The following is a 21,787-nucleotide window of genomic DNA, read 5'->3' as shown; positions in this document are numbered from 1 at the left end:
TTTTGGGAGACTTTCAGTTGCCTTAATGTGAGACCATTCTCTATGCAATTTCTGTACTTGGTTAATCTTCCAAATTTTGCAAAAAACAGATGCAGTTAGCAGCAAATTTGTTATTAGAGCATGTTAGAAAAGATCATACATTATCATGTCACATTGTTTTTGATCAAAGACATGGTGACACATAGAAAATTCATGGTTACAGGTCAGGTCATTTGGTCATGGAATTTTTAAAACCTTTACAATCTTGATATGCTTCCATGTTTTGGATTTAATGATTAGCGCAGGTCTGTTACGATGCTGTGCTTAATATGGTTTGGATCATGGTAGACCACTTCGACGTAAGTTGAGTCAAAGCAGGTGGGAGGCGGATATGAGATGAAGTTAAATTGGTGCTTGTGAGAAAGAAAAGCCAAGAACAGCAGTCTGTCGGAGTGCTTGTCATAGATAGCTAAGTGACTTTTCATCTGTTCCTTTACTTTTATCTGCACCAGTGTCCCATGGGTAAGTGCTAGGGGGTAGAACTTAATTGTTTGGGTTTATTTGTTGTCAACAAGTATCCGTTACAAATTCTCTTCTGAGTCCCCAGTGAAAACCTAGACAGGTTTTGATCACATAACCTGGAGGGGTTTTCACTGACAAAAGCCTGATGATGAAACACTGAGCCATAGCTTTGAATTTTAGTAAGAGTTACAGTGTGAGTCCATCACTGAATTGTTCTGCAAGAAATATTTTAGACAATTGTGTTTCTGTAAATTCATTCAGGTAGTTTTAGATTCAGATATTAAAAAAACAAGAAACTGACTGAACAGGAATATACAATACTCATTTCAATACTCATTTCACTGTGGAGTACAGTAATGCACATTGGAAATGAGGTCTCATTGGAAAAGGTCATTTGAAACAAATCCGCGGAACCTTCACGAAGCTGTAATGAGTCATGAGTCTGTGAGGGCTCACTTGTTATATTGCAATGGAAGGTTTAATGTTTTGTTTTTCTCATCTAAACACTTTGACCCTCTTTACTTTATTAAGATAAGCTATTATCTAACTGTCAAGAGCCTAGAATTACAGCGGATTTGTTTGCTGACAAGTTGGTTCAGCACAACCATTCTCCTACTCACTTCTTTCCCTACTTCAAGCAAATTTTCCTTTTTTCACTCCTGTTTATCAGTCCTTTATCCTTTACAGCTCTCATGCTGCCTATTCCCAGATGACTTTTCTGCTCTCATGATAAGTGTTGATTTGAATGTATAACAGAAATTGGAAATTGAACATTGTGATGTTCATGTCACCAGTTGTCTGTGCTGCTTTGCTGTGCTTCAAACCAGTGCTGGAGAGTTGGGCCTGTGACTTTACAGCTTGCTGGGAGAGAGAATAGTTATTGAATTTAGACAATTTACAGGAGTTTTTTTACAATGCACATAATACTGGATTGGGTTGAGAAAATTACGCAATGCTTTCACCTCACTTCCCGCTTTTGATTGTGCAACAAATTGATATCCTTGACATGTATCTGGGGACGAGTGAGGTTGGTGGGGAAGGACAGAGGTGGAGGCTTAATCTCTATAGTGAGCGAGAAGCAGAAGATGACTGGTATGAAAAGAGAGAGAAGTTTTGACTTTCTTCATCATATTTAGGCATGACCATGAGTTCAACCAGCCCACAAGTGTGATTATAGATTGGTAACTGATGGAGCCAACTGCATTATTCATTATGGTTCAGATTGAAATGAAATCGTGGAGGGCAATTTTCTGTCTCACACTTCAAGGTCAGATGAGAGTATTTATTATTGCCTCTCTGTTTATCTGTGAATGCAAATTGAATTTAGTGATTCAAATTGATGAAATGTTAGAAATATAAAACTCATCAGAGCTGACACGAAGAGAAATTACTGGGTAGAGCTGGCCAGTGACTTCACTGTCCCATGTACGAGCCTCTGCTTTGATTAGTAATTATTTCAATCCTTGGGTTTTCTCATTCCTGGTTTTGTTTCAGTTGTTGTCATTTTTGTTTTCAAAGAAAAAAGTGTAATAACACTTTGAAGCATTTAGAATTTGAATTAGATGATGTAAATAAAGCCAGCTGCAGAGAGGATGCTTGGATCCTGGCTGGAGAAAAGGTTTTCTTTCAGAATTCTTCCTTAGGGTTGTTTTTTTTGTTTTCCTCCCTCCTCTGACAGTTCCCTTTCTCCAGTATTTTGCTCCCTTGCATTGCACTGAATATCCAAAGCTGGTGTGGGGTGTGGTGGAGAAGGGAGCAGCCATTTGCCATCTCTTGGTGCTGAAGGTCCATGTCCTGACTGACATATCACCCACAGACTGACCTTCCTCACCAGCCAGTGTGCTTAGGAGAGCAAAAGCTTAGACCTCCAAAGGGGACCAAATGAGCATGGCTCTCTTGTTGAGATAATTGGAATGGAGATTATTTCTTCCCAGGAAACTCTAATGCATTTTGTACAATTTAGTGAACATCTTGGCTCAGTCTGGTGTATCAGTCTGTGGTCAGAAGGCATTGCTGTAGTGTGCGTCCTGTTCTCTGCAATGTTGGAAAGACACTTTTAACTTGTACTGGGGAGGGGGGGGGGATTATTCTTATCTCAGAGTGGGAGTGGAAAATCCTTATCAGTGAATGCTTTTTAAAAATAGGCAGTCCTCTGTAATTGCCAAATGCCACATACAAAATTATGATAGAGATAGATGATACATGCTGTGCAGGCTATATGCTGTGTTAATTATCACTGTTGATTTTAACTGCCAGTTTTTAATTATTTGCATTTTGTTAATAACATTTAGTGTTTGCTTTTCTACCAAGCACTACAAAAGGAATCAGTTTGCTCAGGATGCAAGTGTGTCTGACTTGTCCATTCAAGAGCCATGAGCATTTGGACATACCAAAAGCCCTTAATAGATTTGTCTACTTAAGCTATTATAAATCACTTTGTGTATTTAACAATCAGCTTGATTTCTCCTGTTTTACTGAAGACGGCAGCATTTTCAAGTTAGTAAGCATACAGCAAGCAATGTGGGTTCAGTGGTTTTTAAATACCAGTAGAGTTTTATTCACCAAATAAATGCCTTTAATAGAAGCTTTGGACTTATGAACACTTCAGGTTTGGAGGCTTAAACAAAGAACATTTATGCCGGTAGTTATCTCACCCTTGAAATATTTTAGATTCCAGAATTCAGTGATGGATGTATTTGACAAACTAGTAATGTTTCAATTTAAACCCAGAACAAACCACAGAAGTCTCTATTAATTAAGATGTTGCTTTCATTCTCGTCTTGATGGTTGATGTGGGACGCATGTTCATTAGTGTGAAGTAAATCTCATGTTGAGTGGCTGATTAGATACCCGTTCAGATAGAGCCACACTGGCCTTTGCATTTTGGCAATGTTCCTGGCTTTGCTTCCTTTGCGTTGTTGCACTCAGCAAGGTGGTGTGTGTTGTAGCAAGTGTGTTGACCCCATAATGAAAGAAAGCAGAGAGTGCCTGATGTGAATTTCTTTTAGTAAATCCTAACTCCTGCCAGTCAATTATGGCTATTGTACCAGGGATGGGACATAAAATTTGTGTTATTTCTGTTCTATAACTGCTCACTTTGAAAGAACTGCATTTCTGAGCCTGATATTTATGCTGCTGGTTAGGGAGTAAAATTAAATACTGGCTCAACGATAAAACATATTGTCAGTGTACCACTAAAGCTCCAAACATCTGTCTGCTTCTTAGCCATTTCATCTGTCCACACTAGCAAAATATTTCTCTTTATGTTGTTCCCTCATTATAAATTCAGTATGATTCAAGTCGTCTTTGTATGTAGAGCAGCAACGTGATGTATGAACTGCTTATTTTTGAATGATTTGTGATTTATGGAAGCCTGATGATGGTGAATTATGTAAAAGATCTTTGAGAAAATACAAAGTGTGAACCAAGAGAAAGTTTGCAGATGTTTGCTCGAGACTTGGGAAAAATAAATGACAAGAAGAAAGCTCATTTTTTCTACTGACTCTCTGTAGACTGTTTCATGTAGTGTTTTCTGTAGCAGTATTTCTAGTGTGGCTCTCTATAAGGCACAGTTAAAGCTTTAGTAAAATATAGCCCATGTGATAACTTCCACTAAAGATGTTAATATTTAGTATCATTGCTCCTTCTGAATGCAGTAAGTGAATAACAGCTAACATGGAAATGCTGGCCTCCACAGTTCCCGCCGGGGCACGTTGCAGTAGCAGCGCAACGTTTGAGAGAAGAAATGGATGCTGCTGCTTCAGTATGTTCACAGTTCTGGATGTGATGAGGAAAGGAAGCAGAATAAGATGCCAAGCAATCTTAATAGAAGTTAGCACCCAAAACTGACTTTTGAGCTGAAATACTTGTAGCACTAAAATAATCTCTTCCTTTGTGTTTGTTTTTCCAGTTTACCTACTTTAAATTTATTAGTTTAGGCAGCTCCATTCTGCAGCAGTGTTCTGAGCTCCCATCTGTCTTTTCGGCAGTATTTTATAATGGAACAATTTTTTTCTTTTTTAACATAAGTTGGAAATTTTTCTGTTTTTGCCAAGTCCCACCTTTTCTTTCCTGTGCCCTGTCCCTTTTTTAAGTCAGACTATTTTTGTCATCATCATCTCCCTTCTGTTTTTCCTTTTTAATTCCCATCCCAGATGGTGGTGGTTCCTGTTGAGGCAGGTTAGGCGGAGACTGAGAGGGGAAGAAGTCTGTGCCAGAAATTGGAGATTGGAAGGAGCCTTGAGAGCAGGCACAGACAGGATCGTTCTGCTGCTGTCCACTGGATGATATGAAGACATGCTGGAGTTACCCTGTTGCTACTTATGCCTTCATGTTGGCTTATAAAACCTGGGGGGAGAAAAACTGGAATGAAAAATAACGTTTTTGTTCAAGCACTCTTTTTATCAGTTGCCAGTGTGGTTTATGTCTTTGTGTGTACTGTCTATAGATATGTTGAGAAGGCTGCAGGTTGTCAAGCCTCAGCAATGGGTGTGCTTTTCTTCATCCAAATATCTTGCTACAAAACAACTTCCCTTGCTCCTCTTGGCCTCATTAGCTTGTGTGCTAACCTTTTTTTGTTTTGGACTCTGTCATGAAGATGTTGATAGAGTCAGCGTGTTTCTTTTTTCTGTTATGTATGTGCAATAGCACTGTCATCATGTTTTCCCTCTGTGCATCTTCAGTGTTCTTGCCATCCACGCTTGCTGGTTTTCCGTGTTTTCTCTTTGATGTGATCCTTCTTTCTGACAGCTGGCCCTGGTATGTGCAAGTGTCTCATCCCAAGTTGCAGCATGACCCAGACAGTGTTGCTCTTCTAATTGTCTCTGTGCTGTCGTGGACCTCTTGTTTCCTCTCAGATTGATATACAGACTAGTTCTGGCATCCCATTTGCTTTCGCTGTTATTTTTTTTTTTAGTACCTCTGAGGTGGTAACTTGGCTACTAAAAGGATGGAATGATTAAAATAATGTTTTATGGATCATTGCGTGGGGAAAAAAAGCTGTCAGCTGCTTTTGTAATTTCTTGAAGGAGATTATTAAAATGTATCTTATAGCTTCAGTATTCACTCTCCGCTGTCATTGTTCTCAGTCTTTCAAAGAATTTTCTGGAACATGAAGTTTTATCATTAAGATTACATTAAAGTGGATTACAGAAGGGAAGAGCAAAACATGAAGAGTCTCAGCAGCTCAGAATAGAAAGATGTTGGCATCTCATTCACTGGGATGTGGAACAAGGAACGTTAATAGGCTGATAAACAAAAATGACTTTTTCTCTTTAAGGCTTAAAAGGTTTAGTTCGAACTTGCAAAGATTTTAAAAAATGCCAGTTCTCTAAGCTTATGTTGAATGGAGAACTTTGGACCTATTTTATTTTATTTTTTTTAATGCTTGTTTTGAGTGACCAATTACTTTTGAAAAGCCATAGGTGTCATCAGTGTGGAAGAAGAGTGCCTGTGTCTAACTTTAACAGCATTTGCCGCTGGACAACTACTTTCAATCCTGTTTTTTCTCAATAAGGAATATAACTTTCTTTTTGGATTTTTTTTTTTTTTAATAGAGACAGTTTATGTTTTATTTGGTGCAGTTTCTGGAAGAATTATCAATCTGTCCTAGGAGAGGTAAAAAGGATCTCAATAATTTCCTTTGGCATAGTGTTTGAGGGTTGTAAGGAAGTTGAATTTCACACTTCCTATAGCAAGAAAACCTATGATAACAGAACCAATTCAGAGAGTTTGAGCATTTCATAGACATCTCTGGCATTTAAATTTTATGTACATTAACATCACATTTGATCTGAGGCCGAAATATAAACAGATGACGGTGTTGTTACCAAATACCATGCAATCGCTGAGGAAATTGCCCATTTATCTCTCTTTGCTTATCTTTTCTTATGTTTTAAAGCAGTCATTTTCCAACCTAGTTCGAGAAGTGTGTATGTGGGTGAATGTGCTCTCCATGAGATGTGAATCTGAAATGTTTTTCTTTATTTCAAGAAGGAAACCTAGCACATATCTCACTTTTCTTTGTGAATGTTAACCATAAACTGTCAGTCCACTCAGCATTTATAGAAACAGGTCACAATATTGGGACATTGGGAAAAAAAAGATTTATTCACTGTCCTATCAAAATGTTTTGCAATCAAATGTTTTGTAATCAAATGCAAGATTCTGACAGTTTTGTAGTATTTAATCTTATACTTGTATTTTTTCTTCTGTTCTGACTCTAATTAGGACTAAATTTCTTTGATAGAGCAAATAATATTTGCTGTGAAGTTTTTGTAGTGCGATTTAATTTGTTATAACACAGTTGATGAGGTTTTTATACTTATATTTACCATATGCATAAAAAAAAGAATATTGTTGAACAAACTCTAATGAATCTTAACAGAGTATCTGAGGTTACCTCGTCTCCCCCATCTGTTTGGCCCTGTATTGGAGGCTGACCTGTTGCAAACTTGGTAGGCTGACACGTATGTGTGGGCATAAAGTCTGTCTTAGCACAAGCTTAGCCAAGTCTGTCTTAGTACAAGCCCCTTGGAAAGGGGGATAAGTGTTTTAAGCCTAAGATTTTGAGAGCCATGGTGTAATGAATCTTCCTGTTACATTTTATGATCAAAGAATGGTTTGGGTTGGAAAGGACCTTAAAGATCATCTAGTTACAACCCCCCTTCCATGAGCAGGGACACCTTCCACTAGTCCAGGTTGCCCAAAGCCCCGTCCAACCTGTTCTTGAACCCTTCCAGGGAGGGGGCAGCCACAGCTTCTCTGGGCAGCCTGTGCCAGGGCCTCACCCTCCTCACAGGGAAGAATTTCTTCCTTAGATCTGATCTAAATCTCCTCTTTTTCAGTTTAAGCCCATCACCCCTCATCCTATCCCTACACTGCCGGATAAAGAATCCCTCCCCACCTTTCCTGTAGCCCCTTTAAGTACTGGAAGACTGCTGTAAGGTCTCCCTGGAGCCTTCTCTAGACTCAACCCCCCAGCTCTCTCAGCCTGTCCTCATAAGGGAGGTGCTCCAGCCCCCTGATCATCTTCATGGCCTCCTCTGGACCTGCTCCCAACAAGTCCATGTCATTCTTGTATTGGGGTCCCCAGAGCTGGACACAGCACTGCACGTGGGGTCTAATTAGAGTGGTAGAATCCCTTCCCTCAACCTGCAGTCGAGATTACGATTGGCTTTCTGGGCTGTGAATGCACACTGCTGGGTAATGTTGCCCCGACCTGTGTGCAGGACCTCACACTTGGCCTTGTTGAACTCCATGAGGTTTGCATGTCCCACCTCTCCAGCCTGTCCAGGTGACTCTGCATGGGATCCCTCCCCTCCAGCATGTTGACCACACCACACAGCTTGGTGTTGTGGTGAACTTGCTGAGGGTGCCTGGATCCCACTGTCCATGGCACCAACAAAGACGTTAAACAGCGCCGGTCCCAATGCCAGCCCCTGAGGAACACCACTGACACTGCTCTCCACTTGGACGTTGAGCTGTTGACTGGAACTCTTGGAGTGTGACTGTCCAGCTAACTCCTTATCCACCACCACATCCTTACCCAAGATGTTGCCCAAGTTATGTCCATCTACTGGAAATTACTGTCAGTTTAAATTGTCCCTAAAGGGGTGTTTAAGGCATGGAATGGTGTATTGTGAACTGAGCAGCTGAGGTGTGCGCACATATGAGTTTGCTAGCTATACTGTGAAGTGGTAACCTCCAACAAAAGGATGGGCTGGAGAGCTTTATAATTTGGCAACTGTAACTTCTGAATGGTGTGGGTTTCGTACACTGCAAGTAGTGACTTCTTGAGTGATATATATGTGCTTGTGACATTTGAAATCTCAGCTATACTGCTTTAGGTTATCCCATATTTTACAGTATGTCAGGACTCAACCTGGCATTTGTTGTCTTCGGATGTTTGTTTCTAGGAAATTTTTGAGCACAAACTTATATCATAGAATCAGACAAGAGTTGATTCTCTACTTTATCCAGTGGAATTCTTGCACTGTTCAAGAAGAAAAACGCTAGTGTTTCTCTTGAGTATCCATGAGACTGAATTTGAGATATTTGCTGAAGTTGGGATGGGGAAGGGAGCATCCAGTGCAAAGGCTGTGCTGCTTCATGTTCCTTCACCATAGGTACCACTCTTGGGCACGGGTTCCCTTTTTAACTGATTAGTTAAAACAGAACCAAGGAAGTAGTGGTGCCCTGGTAATAAAATTATCCATTTTCGAATGTAGATTTGAAGCATTCTTGATGAACTTTCCCACCTGAATGCAACAATGAAAAGATTATTTCACAGTCCTTGAGTATTAAATTGGTCTATGAATGGTTCCAAATTGAACTGGAACTTTAAACAGGCTTCTAATTCATCCAGTGTTTTAGGATGCACATTTTTTTTTTCAAGAAGGAGGATTTTGAGGAATGGGAACACCTGCTTGGGGATTTTGGTGAATTCCTACAAATTTCCCAGAAGGTACAATTTGGTGACCTGGCAGTGCAGGATGCACTTGATTTACACTGAGTGACTTTTAAGGCGGTGTTCTCTTTCAGATCTATCTAAACAGTACCTTAACAGTAGTGCTATTTTATTTAAAAGCATTTTATTTTAATTATAATGATAAAGAATATTCCTCTGAAGCACTCATAGATTTTCCAGTGTTGTTTTTAGCATCAGAAAAACAAAGATCTTCTGTTCCTGAGTAAGCTAGAGATGCTGATTTTGATCTTTCTAGCTTGCTTGAAAGTTTTTGACTTCTGTACAATACTTTTTTTCATGTCCTGCTCACTTGAAATACCTAAAGTTAGTGCAGTCTTGGATAAACTTATCATACTTAAATTTTGAACTGACTCAAAATCACAATAATTATTTCATTCATTTTGTTATTGATCAAGTACTTTGCCAGTGGGCTTGATCTGTGATGAGCTGCTTGATGTGTGCCTTGGAACAGCAGCCCAGTAGTGTCCCAGCAGCAGACTGAGTGTCTCAAGGGCGTGCATGAAGAGTGTCTGCAGGAATACATGGGTAATTGTGTGTCACCATGTCTTGCTACACAGAGAGCTGAGAATAAGAGGGACCAAGCTATTCTGCCTTAATTAAGAATCATGTCCACATTGCAAAAGAAGTGCTAATCACCTGGCCTCAGAAGACATTTCTCTTCCAATACAGGTTGCTGGCAAGAGAAGTGTACAGGTGGTGACTATAATTACTTGCTGAGTATTATCTGTCTGTCAAAGCAGATTGTATTAAATCTCCGTTTTACTTCTACTTTGTTAGAAGATGATGAAAAGATACAGTAGAACCCAAGGTTCTGCATAATTTGTTGAAAATGAGGCATCTTCTTAAAGGCAAACTGGTTGATTTTTAAATAGTTTGCATTTATTTAAATGCTTTGTCTATGTGAGGTTCCAGTAATTGTCTTGTGCTGTCACTGGGATGGTTCTTCTCTCATATCTTTTTGTGAGAACAGCTGATAATGAGACTGCAGCTACTCAGTTTCCAGTGGTGCAGCTGTAAGATGAAATGGCACCAGCCCCAGTGTCCTGGTATCATGGTGATGCTTCTCTCAGGTTTTTCTGATCTGTCTGACTAAGAAGCAGTGGTCAAGATTTCACAGGTCTGTATTATCTTTCTTAGTGCTCGAATGCTAGAGAAGGCCCGGCAGCAGCTACAAGAAGAAATACTACGGATTCAGAGCCAGCTCTTGGATGAGAAGAAGAAACGTGAGCAGCATGAAGCACTGGTCAGACGGTTGCAGAAACGTGTGTTGCTACTCACCAAGGTGAGTTTCTAGATAATGTTTGGAAGAGTCTGTGTCCTTACTTCTTTCCTCCAGGTGCAGTCCTTGCTATTTCTTCTTTGTTCATCTCTGTAACTGGTACTACAAAGTTGCTATGGGGTCTTTGCACAGTGGGCGCTATATGCCATGAAACTTGTCTTTAGGACTGCTTTAGAATAAAAGTACTAGTACACCATCCCAAGGCTTTGCTAGTGTTCCCCCCATCTGGGCTCATGCTGTGTTGTGATACGTGACGTCGTCTCAGGCTTGGCATTTGTGCAAGGGCAGAGAATTGAATCATGTTGTCGCTAGAGTGTTTTGAGGCACTGAAGGGGATTTATAATGGCTTTGGCTGCATCGCCTCCTTTCCTAAAAGGAACGAAATGACAGCACCTTGTCAACTGTTCCTGTGGAAAAACAATTTACAGAGAGTAAGAGATTTGCCTTCCTCTTACGCTGTAAGTCTGTTCGAATGTAATGGTAGGCACTAGACCAGTAAATTGAAAATACGTTTTAGGATTCTTTCTATAGGATATATCAAAGCAGTCTGTATTATCCTATATCAGGTATGCTCTCATGATAAAATTCTATACAATAATTTTGAAGTCTGTAGAGCATTGAAAACTTTATATTAAATTCTGAGAGCACTCTTTCCCCAAAGGGAATAATAATTCTCTGTAGTCAGAATGATAGTTACTTCACTTTCCAAGAATACTCCATACAGAACTTCACTCATCTGAGCAATCTCCCTGATGTTATAAAGCTGCTCACTTAAGTAAGCTTGTGTGTGGGCCCAAGGTCAGACTTGAGTAGTTAGAGCGCGTAAGAGAGCACGAGGTGTATCACTGTGTATGGGGAGGAAAGATGCTGGTATGGGAGTGTCTGAGCAAGAGGGAAAGGAGCTGATCTGTTTCTTGTGCTTTAGGCTTTAATTTTTAGTGTTAACTAAAGCATTTAAATTTATTTTAATTGTGCCGCACCCAATTCTTTGTAATTCTGTGTCATTGTGGAGCCAAAGAAGCTTTGATACATGGTGGTGTAAGCAGGGCTTCTTGAAGCATGAAGCAACCACTTTACAAGAGGATATTCTGTCAGTTCTGGCTACAGAATTTGATGCCATGGAGAGTCACATAAATGAGAAGAGAAAAATGACAGCAGTTCCTTCTGTGTCACACTGAGGTAGGCACTGAAGTCAGGGTGGATGAACCAAATTCTCTTCACAGAAACAGAAAAGGCATCTGTTCTAATACACCCAGCAGCAGACAGGCCTCCACAGAGTTCTGCTTTGGTACTGGCATGGCTGGATATGACACAGGTGGATACTGAACCTGATAAAAATCCTTCCTTTACAGCCTTCTCAGCTGTCTGGCATTGCACTGGGCTGCTCAGCCCTGAAGGAAGTTTCTCAGACAGTTTCTAAAATATTCCCTTTGTTAACTTATTTCCAGTCCTCAGCAGAAACATGTTTTGTCATAGAATACAAAATATCATTACTTTTCTTTAAGTACTAGACAAAAAGACAACAGTACTTTGTCATGTAATGGATTGTACCCTAATTTATATAGAAAGACAGAGCCTTTGCTTTGTTTGCTATCCTCCCTCTGAAGAGGAAAAGTTGGAAATGTCCTTCATCAGACCATGGCAAATAAACTTGTGCTTTGACAGTGGAAGTTTTCAGTATGCTCAGTGATTCCTCAGCTGACCTGTTTTAAAGGAATAAAGACTTTACTGTTCTCTGAAAATTTATATTCCATCCAGAGAATGCTAGGGGTCCTTTGTGAAGAAGTACATGCATTATGGTACTTGGGCAATCTATCCTTGGCACTGTTTCTCCCGCTGGTTGCTCTTCTCATGCAAAATCGGAAGAAGGAATTTCATTTAATTAAAAAAGTATGATATTGTGATATAAAATGAGATTGAGCAAATATATTTCCTGTCAAAAATAATTATTTTACATTGAAAGCATATCACCTAGAATGGTATTTAATCATCTAATTAGTGGCATCAGTAGTACAGTGTGCTTCTATGTAATTTGAGAAGGGAAAAGATGAGCTCTCTCTATTGAATCTTTGTCTTGTTAAATAGGACTGTGAAAATCTAATTTGAGGGAGACTATTATATATATGATTGAATTACTATTGCTTTTGATAGTGTGATTTTTGCATTTGTGTATATTTGACCCTCTAGTAGGGCAGTGAATCTGTTCCTGTATGCTGAGCAAATAAGGATTGAAAGGCATCAGACATGTTTAACAGTGCAAGTTTAATGCAGTACCAGCTATCCTTTCTTGGAGCTCAAATTATAACCTGGAAGTCTCAGGCCTTGAATATGTTTTAAAAGATCTGTAGAAAATGATAAGCTCTTCTTTATTTGATAACAGCAGTACCTAATATTTTAGTGGTAAACATACTCTCTTCAATAGGTACTTGCTTTGCCAATCTGATTCCTTCTCAGCTTGCTTTTATGGCTATTGAATTTTTCCTCTAGATTCAAGCAATACTTTTTGGATTTCACAGACTGCCGGTTTCACTTCTTCAGTCTTGTTCATTTTCTACTTGCCACAGTCTCTGCCTTTCTTGGTTGCTCTCATATTTCCGTTTCAGTGCATGTAACTTCTCCCTCCATTACCTGTTCCTTGCTTCATTTGCTTCTTTTGGGCTTTCTTGACTTTACTTGGGCCTTTCCAGTTTCTTGGGCCTTTTAGGTTTACTCTTTGGAATTGCCACAGTTGCCAGTCTAGACTATTTCAGTGAGTCACAACAAATCTCTCCTCCCTGGCAGACTTGAAGAACAGCATTCTCCAGTCTTTGATGTACTAGTGCAGTGGTCCAGTCCAATTGATTCCATCTCTGACAGGGGGCTGGTGTAGGAGCTGCATCTCCTGGTTATTGCTGTTGACAAACTGCTGTTTAGAACAGGTTAGTTGATTACCTTCTCCCATATGTCCTTGTAAATCAGGACACTACTTCAGTTTTCTGATCTACATGTTTTCAGGGAAATTTAAGACTAGATTTGGACACCCTAGAGGTTTTTGGACATTGATGGCTTGAAGGTATCTCCTGGAGTGTCACTCTGTTCACTTAAGGTGATGAAAAAGAAATTGATGTTTGAAAGGATATGTTCAAGTCACTCTTTTAGAAATCACTTGGCTGGGTGCGCTGTCTGTTGTCCTGTCTTTTGGCTTTTCTCAGAGTTTTAAGGAAATCTTTAATCTTTGCTTTATTACCTGAGGTAATTCCCATACAGCAGTAGCGGGAGATGTCTGAAATGCTGGGGGGATTCCTAGTCCACCTCTGCCCCTTTTTCCTGTTTGATTTACTGCTGTATTGGCTTTGAATACCATGTTTACTTAAATAGTTTTGTATTTGACTTTTGTGTTGTCCTTAAGCTTGTGTTTCCCTCTTTCTGGGAGCTTTGCACACAATTCTTTGTTTATAAAGTAGGCTTATTAAAAACAGTGAATTCTATTACTGAATGACTAAAATTTGAATCTCTTGGGAAATTTTATATGACATATAGGTCTCCCAAAATGAAAAACACTTTCTGAAAATCCTTATCTGAGTGCAAGCAGCTGATTGAGGCAGTATTTAATGGAAAGAAACCTCTGGTCTATTTGTTTCAGGACGGCAGCTTTCAGGAGGCACAAATGAACCTTGTGCAGCAGAAATGAGGTTGAAGAAAAGTAATAAAGACACACTGAAGGTTTCCTAAAGCCTTTTGATGTGGAGGGCAAAAGTTGGCTTGCATGGATCTCTTTAGGATTGTTGCCGCCTCCTCCTCCTCCTCCTGTGATTTTACCTGGCTGTGATCAGCCCTCAGCTGTATTCCTTACTTAGGTGCTGTTAAGGTTCAGACCTGCTAGCCTTTTCTGCACGTGTGCAGTGACTCCTTAAAACAGTTCTTTCTTCTGTGCACAGAGCTTCTGGATGTAACTGCATGAAGCTGCAGAGTGAGTAGGAGCAGCCTATAATGTGTGCAGCAGATTTGACCAAAGTGTCCTGTTTTTTGCAGCCGGTGTGTGATCTTTCGCGGGAAGCTCTTGCCTATTTGCATATACCGAAACTCAAAATGTGAGGCCCAATTTCAGTGATTTCTTTTAACTTACTCCAAATGAGTCCAATTTGCTTCTCAAATTGCAGACTTTGTGAATGTACACTGTCCTAATTGCATACCTTGCTCTCCTATAAGGCATAACGCAGCAAATGAATTAATCTGATTGTACTGGATGTTGTTGTTTTGCTGTGTTTATTTCCCGTCTGTGCATTTGTCTGCCTTCAGGTACTCTGCTGTCCTGAGAAGAGGCTGAAAAATTCCCTTTTGTTTTCTGAGCTTTCAACCAGATCATGTGATCTGATAGGAAATCTGTTTCTATTGAGACATAATGTAGGCCATCACCATTGAAAGCTGGAGATTAAACAAGTATTGATTAACCAACTCCAGCTGACTGTTCATAGCACATGTTCTTGGAGATATCTTTGCGAGAGTCAGTGCAAAGTAAGTGACTCCCAGCGCCGAGAGTGGCAGAGATGCATCAGAAATGGGACTAGGTAATTAAACTGTTCATTAAGCATGGCAGATGCAGAGTTCACGACTTGATTTGCCATCTGCTTTGTTTTGTAATCAGTAAAGATTTAAAATAATGTTGATGACTTCTCTGTCATATTGGGTCCTGCGTTATTTTTTCTTAGAATGTAGATTTTAAAGCACAAGGAAGGATCTTAAAATTCTGGGAGTTCAGCAAAGTGATGAATTCACCCTTTTTCTGGGATATATTAAAAATTAGCTTTAAATATTGCACTCAATAGCAATAAAAAAAGCCACTCTGACAAACAGATGCCTTACAACAGACCTTCTTTTGGGTATCATACCCTGTGCTCTGCATCCAGGTAGCGATGGCTCTGGGGCAGAAAGGAGCTGCTCATTTCCACGAGCATTTCTATGTTATCGAATGCTTCTTCCTGGCTGTTATGATACGACACTTCTTCCTTCCTTCAGTCCACTTCATGACTCCATGTATATCATTTAGAGCAGCGCCATTACTCATGCATCACCAGCTGTGCTGCCACTCTGCGCATGATTGTTAACTGCTCTCAGCCTGACCCTTGCCAGTCCTCTCCCTCTGCTCACCGTATCTCTCCTCCGTAGATTTTTATAAACCCATGGCAGGTATCTTCCTTTATATGCCTGCAAATAAATACATTTTAAAGCGATTCCACTGCTCCCTCTTCTGTGGTTCAGCAAGGCAAGTTTTGTCGGGTGAGGTTGTACTTACTAGATCATCCTGTGTGCTTGGGAAGAGGGGAGACAGGGCACTCTGTTTGAAAGTGACTCAGCGACCTTTTAGATTGAGCATGGTTCCCTTTAATTTCAACTTGATTAATCAGTTAAATAGTTTCAGAGAAAAGGTAATTGGTAGTTATGGGTGGAGGGGGATGATAGCAAGGAAAGAGAGAATATTATTAACCGCAGTGGGACAGAAAGAGGTAATTGCTGCCCATGGAGTACAGGGGTTTGAACAGGTCTCTGCTGAATTATAATTTTTAGTATCCAGTAACATCATGAATTTTAATTCCCAGACTCCTCTTGTAGGGTGCCTTTTTTAAAGGCTGAGGACTAACAGGTCAGAGATGAGGTAGATGCTTTTATGAACAATCTCCCCCATTAGCTGATGTTATATTGATCCTGAGTTCAGTCTGGTGCAGGGTGGTTGTTGGGCTTCGTGTTCATGGTTTAATTCAGGAGTGCCTGGGTTACTGGATAAAGTGTGATAAGTTTTGTGAGGGGAAAGGAGGATGTGGGGCTTTGACTGCTGCTATAGACCTTTCTGTTGGGGTTGAGGAAATATGTTTTGTGTTTGCTTTTGTTGGTCTCTGAAAGCCTTGTGATTTGTGGGGTGGAGGTGCTTCAGGGAAAAGAGTTTTGGGAGAATTTCTTTTAACACTAGGTGTTTTTTTCCCCTGTATAACCCAAATTTGTTGTGATTTTTTTTTTTTTTTTGAGTAACTTCTAATTACTTACTGTGTCATGTTTTAGTTCTGATCCACCTAACCACCTTCTGGAGCTCAAGCAGCTGCCTCCCAAATGTAGCAGCGTTGGAGGCAATTCACTGTATTACTTCTTGCCTGCAATGGAGGCTCTACAAGGAGATTTTGCAAATATTTATTCTGACAACACTTTTCCTGTCTGTTATTTTCTAAAATCTCCATCACTGATCTACTTCACCTTTCCTAATCATCTTGCTGTCTGCAGTGTAAGGACCTTTAAACCATGCTCTTGCCTATGTAACAGCTTTCTAGGATCTATTGACCTGATTTCAAATATCTCTAGATCTCAGAGCTTGAAAGTGATTTTTCTCCTTTGTCTGTACCCCCTAATTTGTCTACTTCTGTTTTTTATTTAGCTTGTAACTGAATGGTCTGACAGTAGTTTTCATGGAAGTTGCTACAGAAAATACAAAAGAACAAATATAAATTTTGTCAGCCCACATAGTCTTGACTGCATTACGCAAGTCACTCAGCTCTGCAACTATAAAAACATAGCAGTGTTGGTGGCTTCACCCTGCCTTTCTCATGAACCAGTCACAACTTCTAATGAAATGGTTTCATCTGCAGTGCCTGTACTGCCCTTTCTGTAGCATGCTGATCAGAATCTCACAATACTCCACTGGCAATTTTTGCAGAGATTTGTACAATGACAGAGTAACTTTGTGCTGATTTATACTTGATGCTTCATTATATTCATTATGAGATCTTATTTGCATGCTTGACATTTAAAAATATTGTGTTTGGAATGTGTTATTTATTTTGAGACCTTTATTAAGCAACCTCAGTCTAAGGGTTTAATTGTTACTGATAGGTAAGAGTATAATTACCTCAGTAAAATATCATGACTATATTAAGCAAATGGAAATTGTCTTCCAGAATAAAGGGAATACAAGCCATTTTCCTTTGAAACAGGCTGTTCCATGAGGCCTGCTTATATCATTTGTGAATATAATTGCAGAATCTCTCTATACTGAATGAATAAGAGCTGAAATCAATGTTTGGAGAAGAGACTGGCTGTAGTAGTTTTGAAGCAGTGCACAAAGACCATTTGGAAGGAAGCAGTATCTTCAAACAAGAAATCATTCTGTTTCTCAAGTGAGATTTGCAGATTTCTGAAAGGCAGGAGAAATGTGTGTTTTCTGGCATAGGCTCCCAGACAAGCACATGCTTGTCTTTGCTTGGCTTTCTTTGACATTAGCTTCCTTACCTTGCCTGTCTTGGTCATAGGTTTACTACTCACTTTTACTCAATGAAGAAAGTAGCAGTTGTTGAGTTCTCAATTCCTTATCCTTCTCCAGAATGACTTGTCAAAGCCTAAGCACTCCTTTCATTTCTGACTTGTCTGCATCTGTTGAAGGGATCTCTTGGTCTGTGATGACTGACCTTGATCACTGGCTGTGGGCACTGCAGAAGTTTGGGAGTGTGGACTGCCCTTGCTGCCTTGCTTTCCATTGGATCCCCTCTAGTGAGATATTTTGCTCTTGATCTGGTGTTGGCCTCATTCTTCATAGCTAGTGGATAAATTTGCCTTTTCACTGACTTTGGATATTCTACTTCTTTGTGTACCTGTATGGGTACCTATAGGAATTTGTCCCACAGAGGCATGAAGGTGATAGGCTTTGTTAGAGTGGAGCTTAGTCACCTGAGGGCTTTCAACATGGAAATGGTGAACACTAGCTTCAAATGACCAGCCTGGAGGCAGAAGATGAAATGACTCATGGGCCTTGCTTCCCTTTCCCTTTTAGAAACATGAAAGAGCTCATAAAAATTATCTTAGCAATTTTTGGGGAATCAATTCTGTGTAATTCTTTCTGTTGCCTTTTTATGTATCTGGTAAACCTTGTAATGATAAAAATATGGAGTTCATTACTAATCTTTATATATGATGCTTTTGAGGTGGAGGCACAAGGACAGGCTCTGTATTCTTGTTTATGTTATGTCTGACATAATGTCTATTTAAGCAAGGAGTTTAGAGGGTTTTTAAAAATTTTATAACAATTCAGAATATGCAGTGAAGTTAGGTTATGTGTTATTTTATGAGGGTTTTTTGAAGGACTGTAGAAAAGAGATCTTTTTTCCCAGAATACTGACTGGATTTTACTTTGTTCTACCACCACTAGATATTAATGCTCAATGCTAAGAGGTTAGATTATGAAAATTAGAAATATACCCATAAAAGAATTTATTTGACCTTCAGTTCTCATATTTCTCAGAGAGAAAGGGCAGTAGTACTTCTAACAGTAAAATATTCAATAAAAAGAAATTAGGTTAATCCAATGTTATGGCTGAGAATTTAAACTCACCCAGGTCAGGTAATTCAAAGTTATAGTTCCCTTGATACGTGTGCTGTAACATTTATTCCTTAGCTCCTCAGCCCTGAATTATGAAGGATGGTGGAGCAGATATGGCAGAGAAGCAAGTGGGAAGATGGATGGGTGGAATGAGGGAGTTAAGGGAAGTCGGGCAGAACAAACCTCGCTTGTGTGCCTCACAAGCAAGAGAAGGGCGAACAGTGGGAGGTGGCCAAGTGAGGTAGCTACTCATAGTAGGGGGTGACCAAGTGAGGTAGCTACTTATAGTAGGGGGTGGCCAAGTGAGGTAGCTACTCATAGTAGGGGGTGGCCAAGTGAGGTAGCTACTCATAGTAGGGGGTGGCCAAGTGAGGTAGCTACTCATGGGTTTGGGCGGCATCCAAGGACAGGGGAAGGGATTTAGGGTTTCTGAACAGCAGGCTCTAAAATACTAGCTAGGATAAGCTACACAAAAAGGGTTTTTTGCATTTCTTTGTTTCTCACATACTTACTTATGAAGACATTAATATCTGTGCCTCTTAGAGTGGTGGTATTGCCACAAGAACTGCACCTTTGAATCTCTGACTTCTGTTTTAATTCTCAGCCATAAAACTGGATTAACTGGGTTTGCTTCAAGTTGAATCACAGTGGATTTTTTTAAAAGGATAGGAGAGAGAGATAATTAAGTAATTGCACAGTAGCTTATTTCAACATGTGATGTGAGCCTCTGGTAAGAACAGCTGCACTACTCAGACACCAGTCACTCAGAGCATCCTTGCAAATGAAGACCCAAAATCATTATAAAAGTAAGGACTGTCTGGAGAATTCAGGAGATTTGTATTGCTTCTGGCACAGTATCACGCAGTACTATTGTGTTCAATAGTACATGTTCACAACATCTCAGGTCAAGCATTGCTTAAACTGATGAATATATTTGAAGTCAAATGAGGTTTTTGAAAGCATTGTGGAAATAATGGTCTTTGACCCATGATTTGTTGCGTTGAGGAGAAATGAACTGTTCTGTATTTTATGAGCACGTTTGTTTAGGTAGTATTTCAGAGATAACATTATTTAAAAGAAACTTTGAAGAATTGGTCTAGTTTCAGTTAGTGAATTCTGAGTGATGTAATGAGGTTATATTACAAGTTTCTCAGTATGCAGGACATCTGATGGGTTTTTTTAGTGTTGTGTGGGACATCTAGACCAGGAGCTTTGAAGAACCATTAATCATAAATTTTCCTGTTCAGGTAGAAGCAATTTGGGACAGTGGCTCAATCTTATTTTGGAACTGAGGCTTAATTTTCTCTCTGTATGAATCCAGAGCCTGAGGATTTCCCCAGAAATACCACTACCTTTTTTGAAGTCATGAATTTAGAAGGGGATTAACAAGTAAACAAAGTGTGAACATGTGACAGGAAAAGATGATAATCTTTTTACATCAATATGATGTTTAACTTTTTCCTTGTCAGGAGGAGGAGGAGAACTGTTTTTATGAAAGTTTTATGATTTGTAGAGGTTGCATGTAGGAAGGCCCTACAACCCTATGGGGCATCCAACCCCATGTAGGGAAGCTGAGCCAAAGCAACATCTAAATATGTCTGCCTGTAGTTGTGTCTATATCTCCTTATGTTCCTTGGGTAGTGAAGGAAAAAAGATTGTCTAAGGATTCTAGCAAATGCGTTCCTTTGCTTGCCACGGTGTTGGGTCCATAGGAAGGGAATGTGCTTACACCAGTGCCATACCATCCCAGGTACTTGCTCCCGTATGCAGCACTGCGGGAACACGAGACTACACCCTGCTTGGTCTTCTAGTCACTATTATTTTGGGTGCCTCAAGGCTGTGTGTAAGGAACTGAGACAAAGTGGCTAAAGTAATTGGAGGGGGGTCATTTTTAAATGGATCCCTTTGCTGCAGGTGTTTGAGGTTTGTGCTGATCTCGTGCCTAGGAGCTGCAAACACCTGGAGGGATGGGTTTGACATTGATGGCAAGTATTTTTCACAGAAAAATTTGCATTCTGCTAATTTTCTGTGACAGCCCATGCTGTAACTGCAAGATCCGTTGTTTTGCTGCAGCTGAATACTCTTCCTCCCACCCCTTTGCTCCACCCAAGATGTGCGTGCAGCTTCCTCTGTTCAGTTTTCTCCACTGGGCTGATGGCACTGAAGCTCATGTTTGCTTGTCCTGAGTGCCTGTATGGAGCTGTAAAAACTAAATATATAAAGAATTGGATGACAGGACTCAAGGACTCACTGCCCTTGTTGCATTTGAAGGAGAGATTCAGACTACAACATGTAGGGTCCTAGGTAGAGCTTTGGCCTACCTGACTGTATAGCACATAGGTTTAGATAGAGGTAGATGGGGTCAACCTCTGTGGGACAATGCCTCCATGTCCCTCTGTGGGACAGTGCCAAGCACTCATTCCCTTTTCAGGGAGAGAAGATCCCCTTATTCCCTTTCTCCTTCTGAGCAGCAGGGACTTCCTTCTGCTGGGAGAAGCAGTTGGAAGAGTCCCTGCTCCCACACCCTTTGCTTCTGTGCCTCAGATGGGAGATGTTTAGCTTTACAGGTAGGTCCAGGACCAACAGCTGGTTGTTTCTGCTTATGTGGATGGGAGAGGAGCTGGGAAGACTAATTCTGTGCATTAAACACCTGATTAATTTAAAGATAAGCACAGATATGAAGTAACGTTTCTTTCAGTATGTGCACACAGCATAGAGCTGTGTGCTTCGACAGGGCATGTGCAAGATGAGTTTGCAAAATGAATGTGCAGTTCTCAAAATGATCTAGTGTCTGAATTAGCAATTTAAGCAGTTTAAGCCTTCTCCTCAGTTGCTGTTTTTTCAGACATGTACATAAACTGCAGAAATTTTATGTTTTGCACTTGTAACAGTAGTTCTACTATGTAAATAGTATTTTCAGTTTTACAGATAAGGAAACACTTTCTGGCTTTAAAAAATTAATTTTCTGTTGATAACATACTACCTTTGGAGACCAACTTTCCAGGTTGACATTTCCTATTATATTAATTACAAAAGAAGAAAAGCTATGCTTGTTTTGTCATTGGGAAATGCCATTTGCAAAGTTATTGGAAAGCTGACCTTGTCAGAAGTGTTATTGCATTATCCCTCTGTGAGGGCCACCACAACTGAACGGCGAGAAAAAAATGCAGAAAGAAAAAAGCAA

At 40.0% G+C, this 21,787-nt stretch overlaps 1 protein-coding gene across 4 annotated transcripts in view; it reads left to right on the top strand.

Annotated features, from left to right (window-relative positions):
• Window positions 1-21,787, top strand: part of MAD1L1 (mitotic arrest deficient 1 like 1) — a 376,614-nt gene that overhangs the window by 105,988 nt on the left and 248,839 nt on the right. For all 4 annotated transcript variants that reach the window (XM_026859179.1, XM_026859181.1, XM_026859180.1 and 1 more), the window contains exon 11: window positions 10,127-10,271. In XM_026859179.1, the coding sequence (XP_026714980.1) occupies window positions 10,127-10,271 (145 nt within the window). The remainder of the gene's footprint in view (window positions 1-10,126; window positions 10,272-21,787) is intronic.

Source organism: Athene cunicularia, assembly GCF_003259725.1.
Source record: "Athene cunicularia isolate RWA chromosome 14 unlocalized genomic scaffold, athCun1 chr14_part1, whole genome shotgun sequence".
NCBI lineage: Eukaryota > Metazoa > Chordata > Aves > Strigiformes > Strigidae > Athene > Athene cunicularia.
Note: the sequence above shows the minus strand (reverse complement) of the source record. Positions and strands in the feature narration are given on the sequence as shown.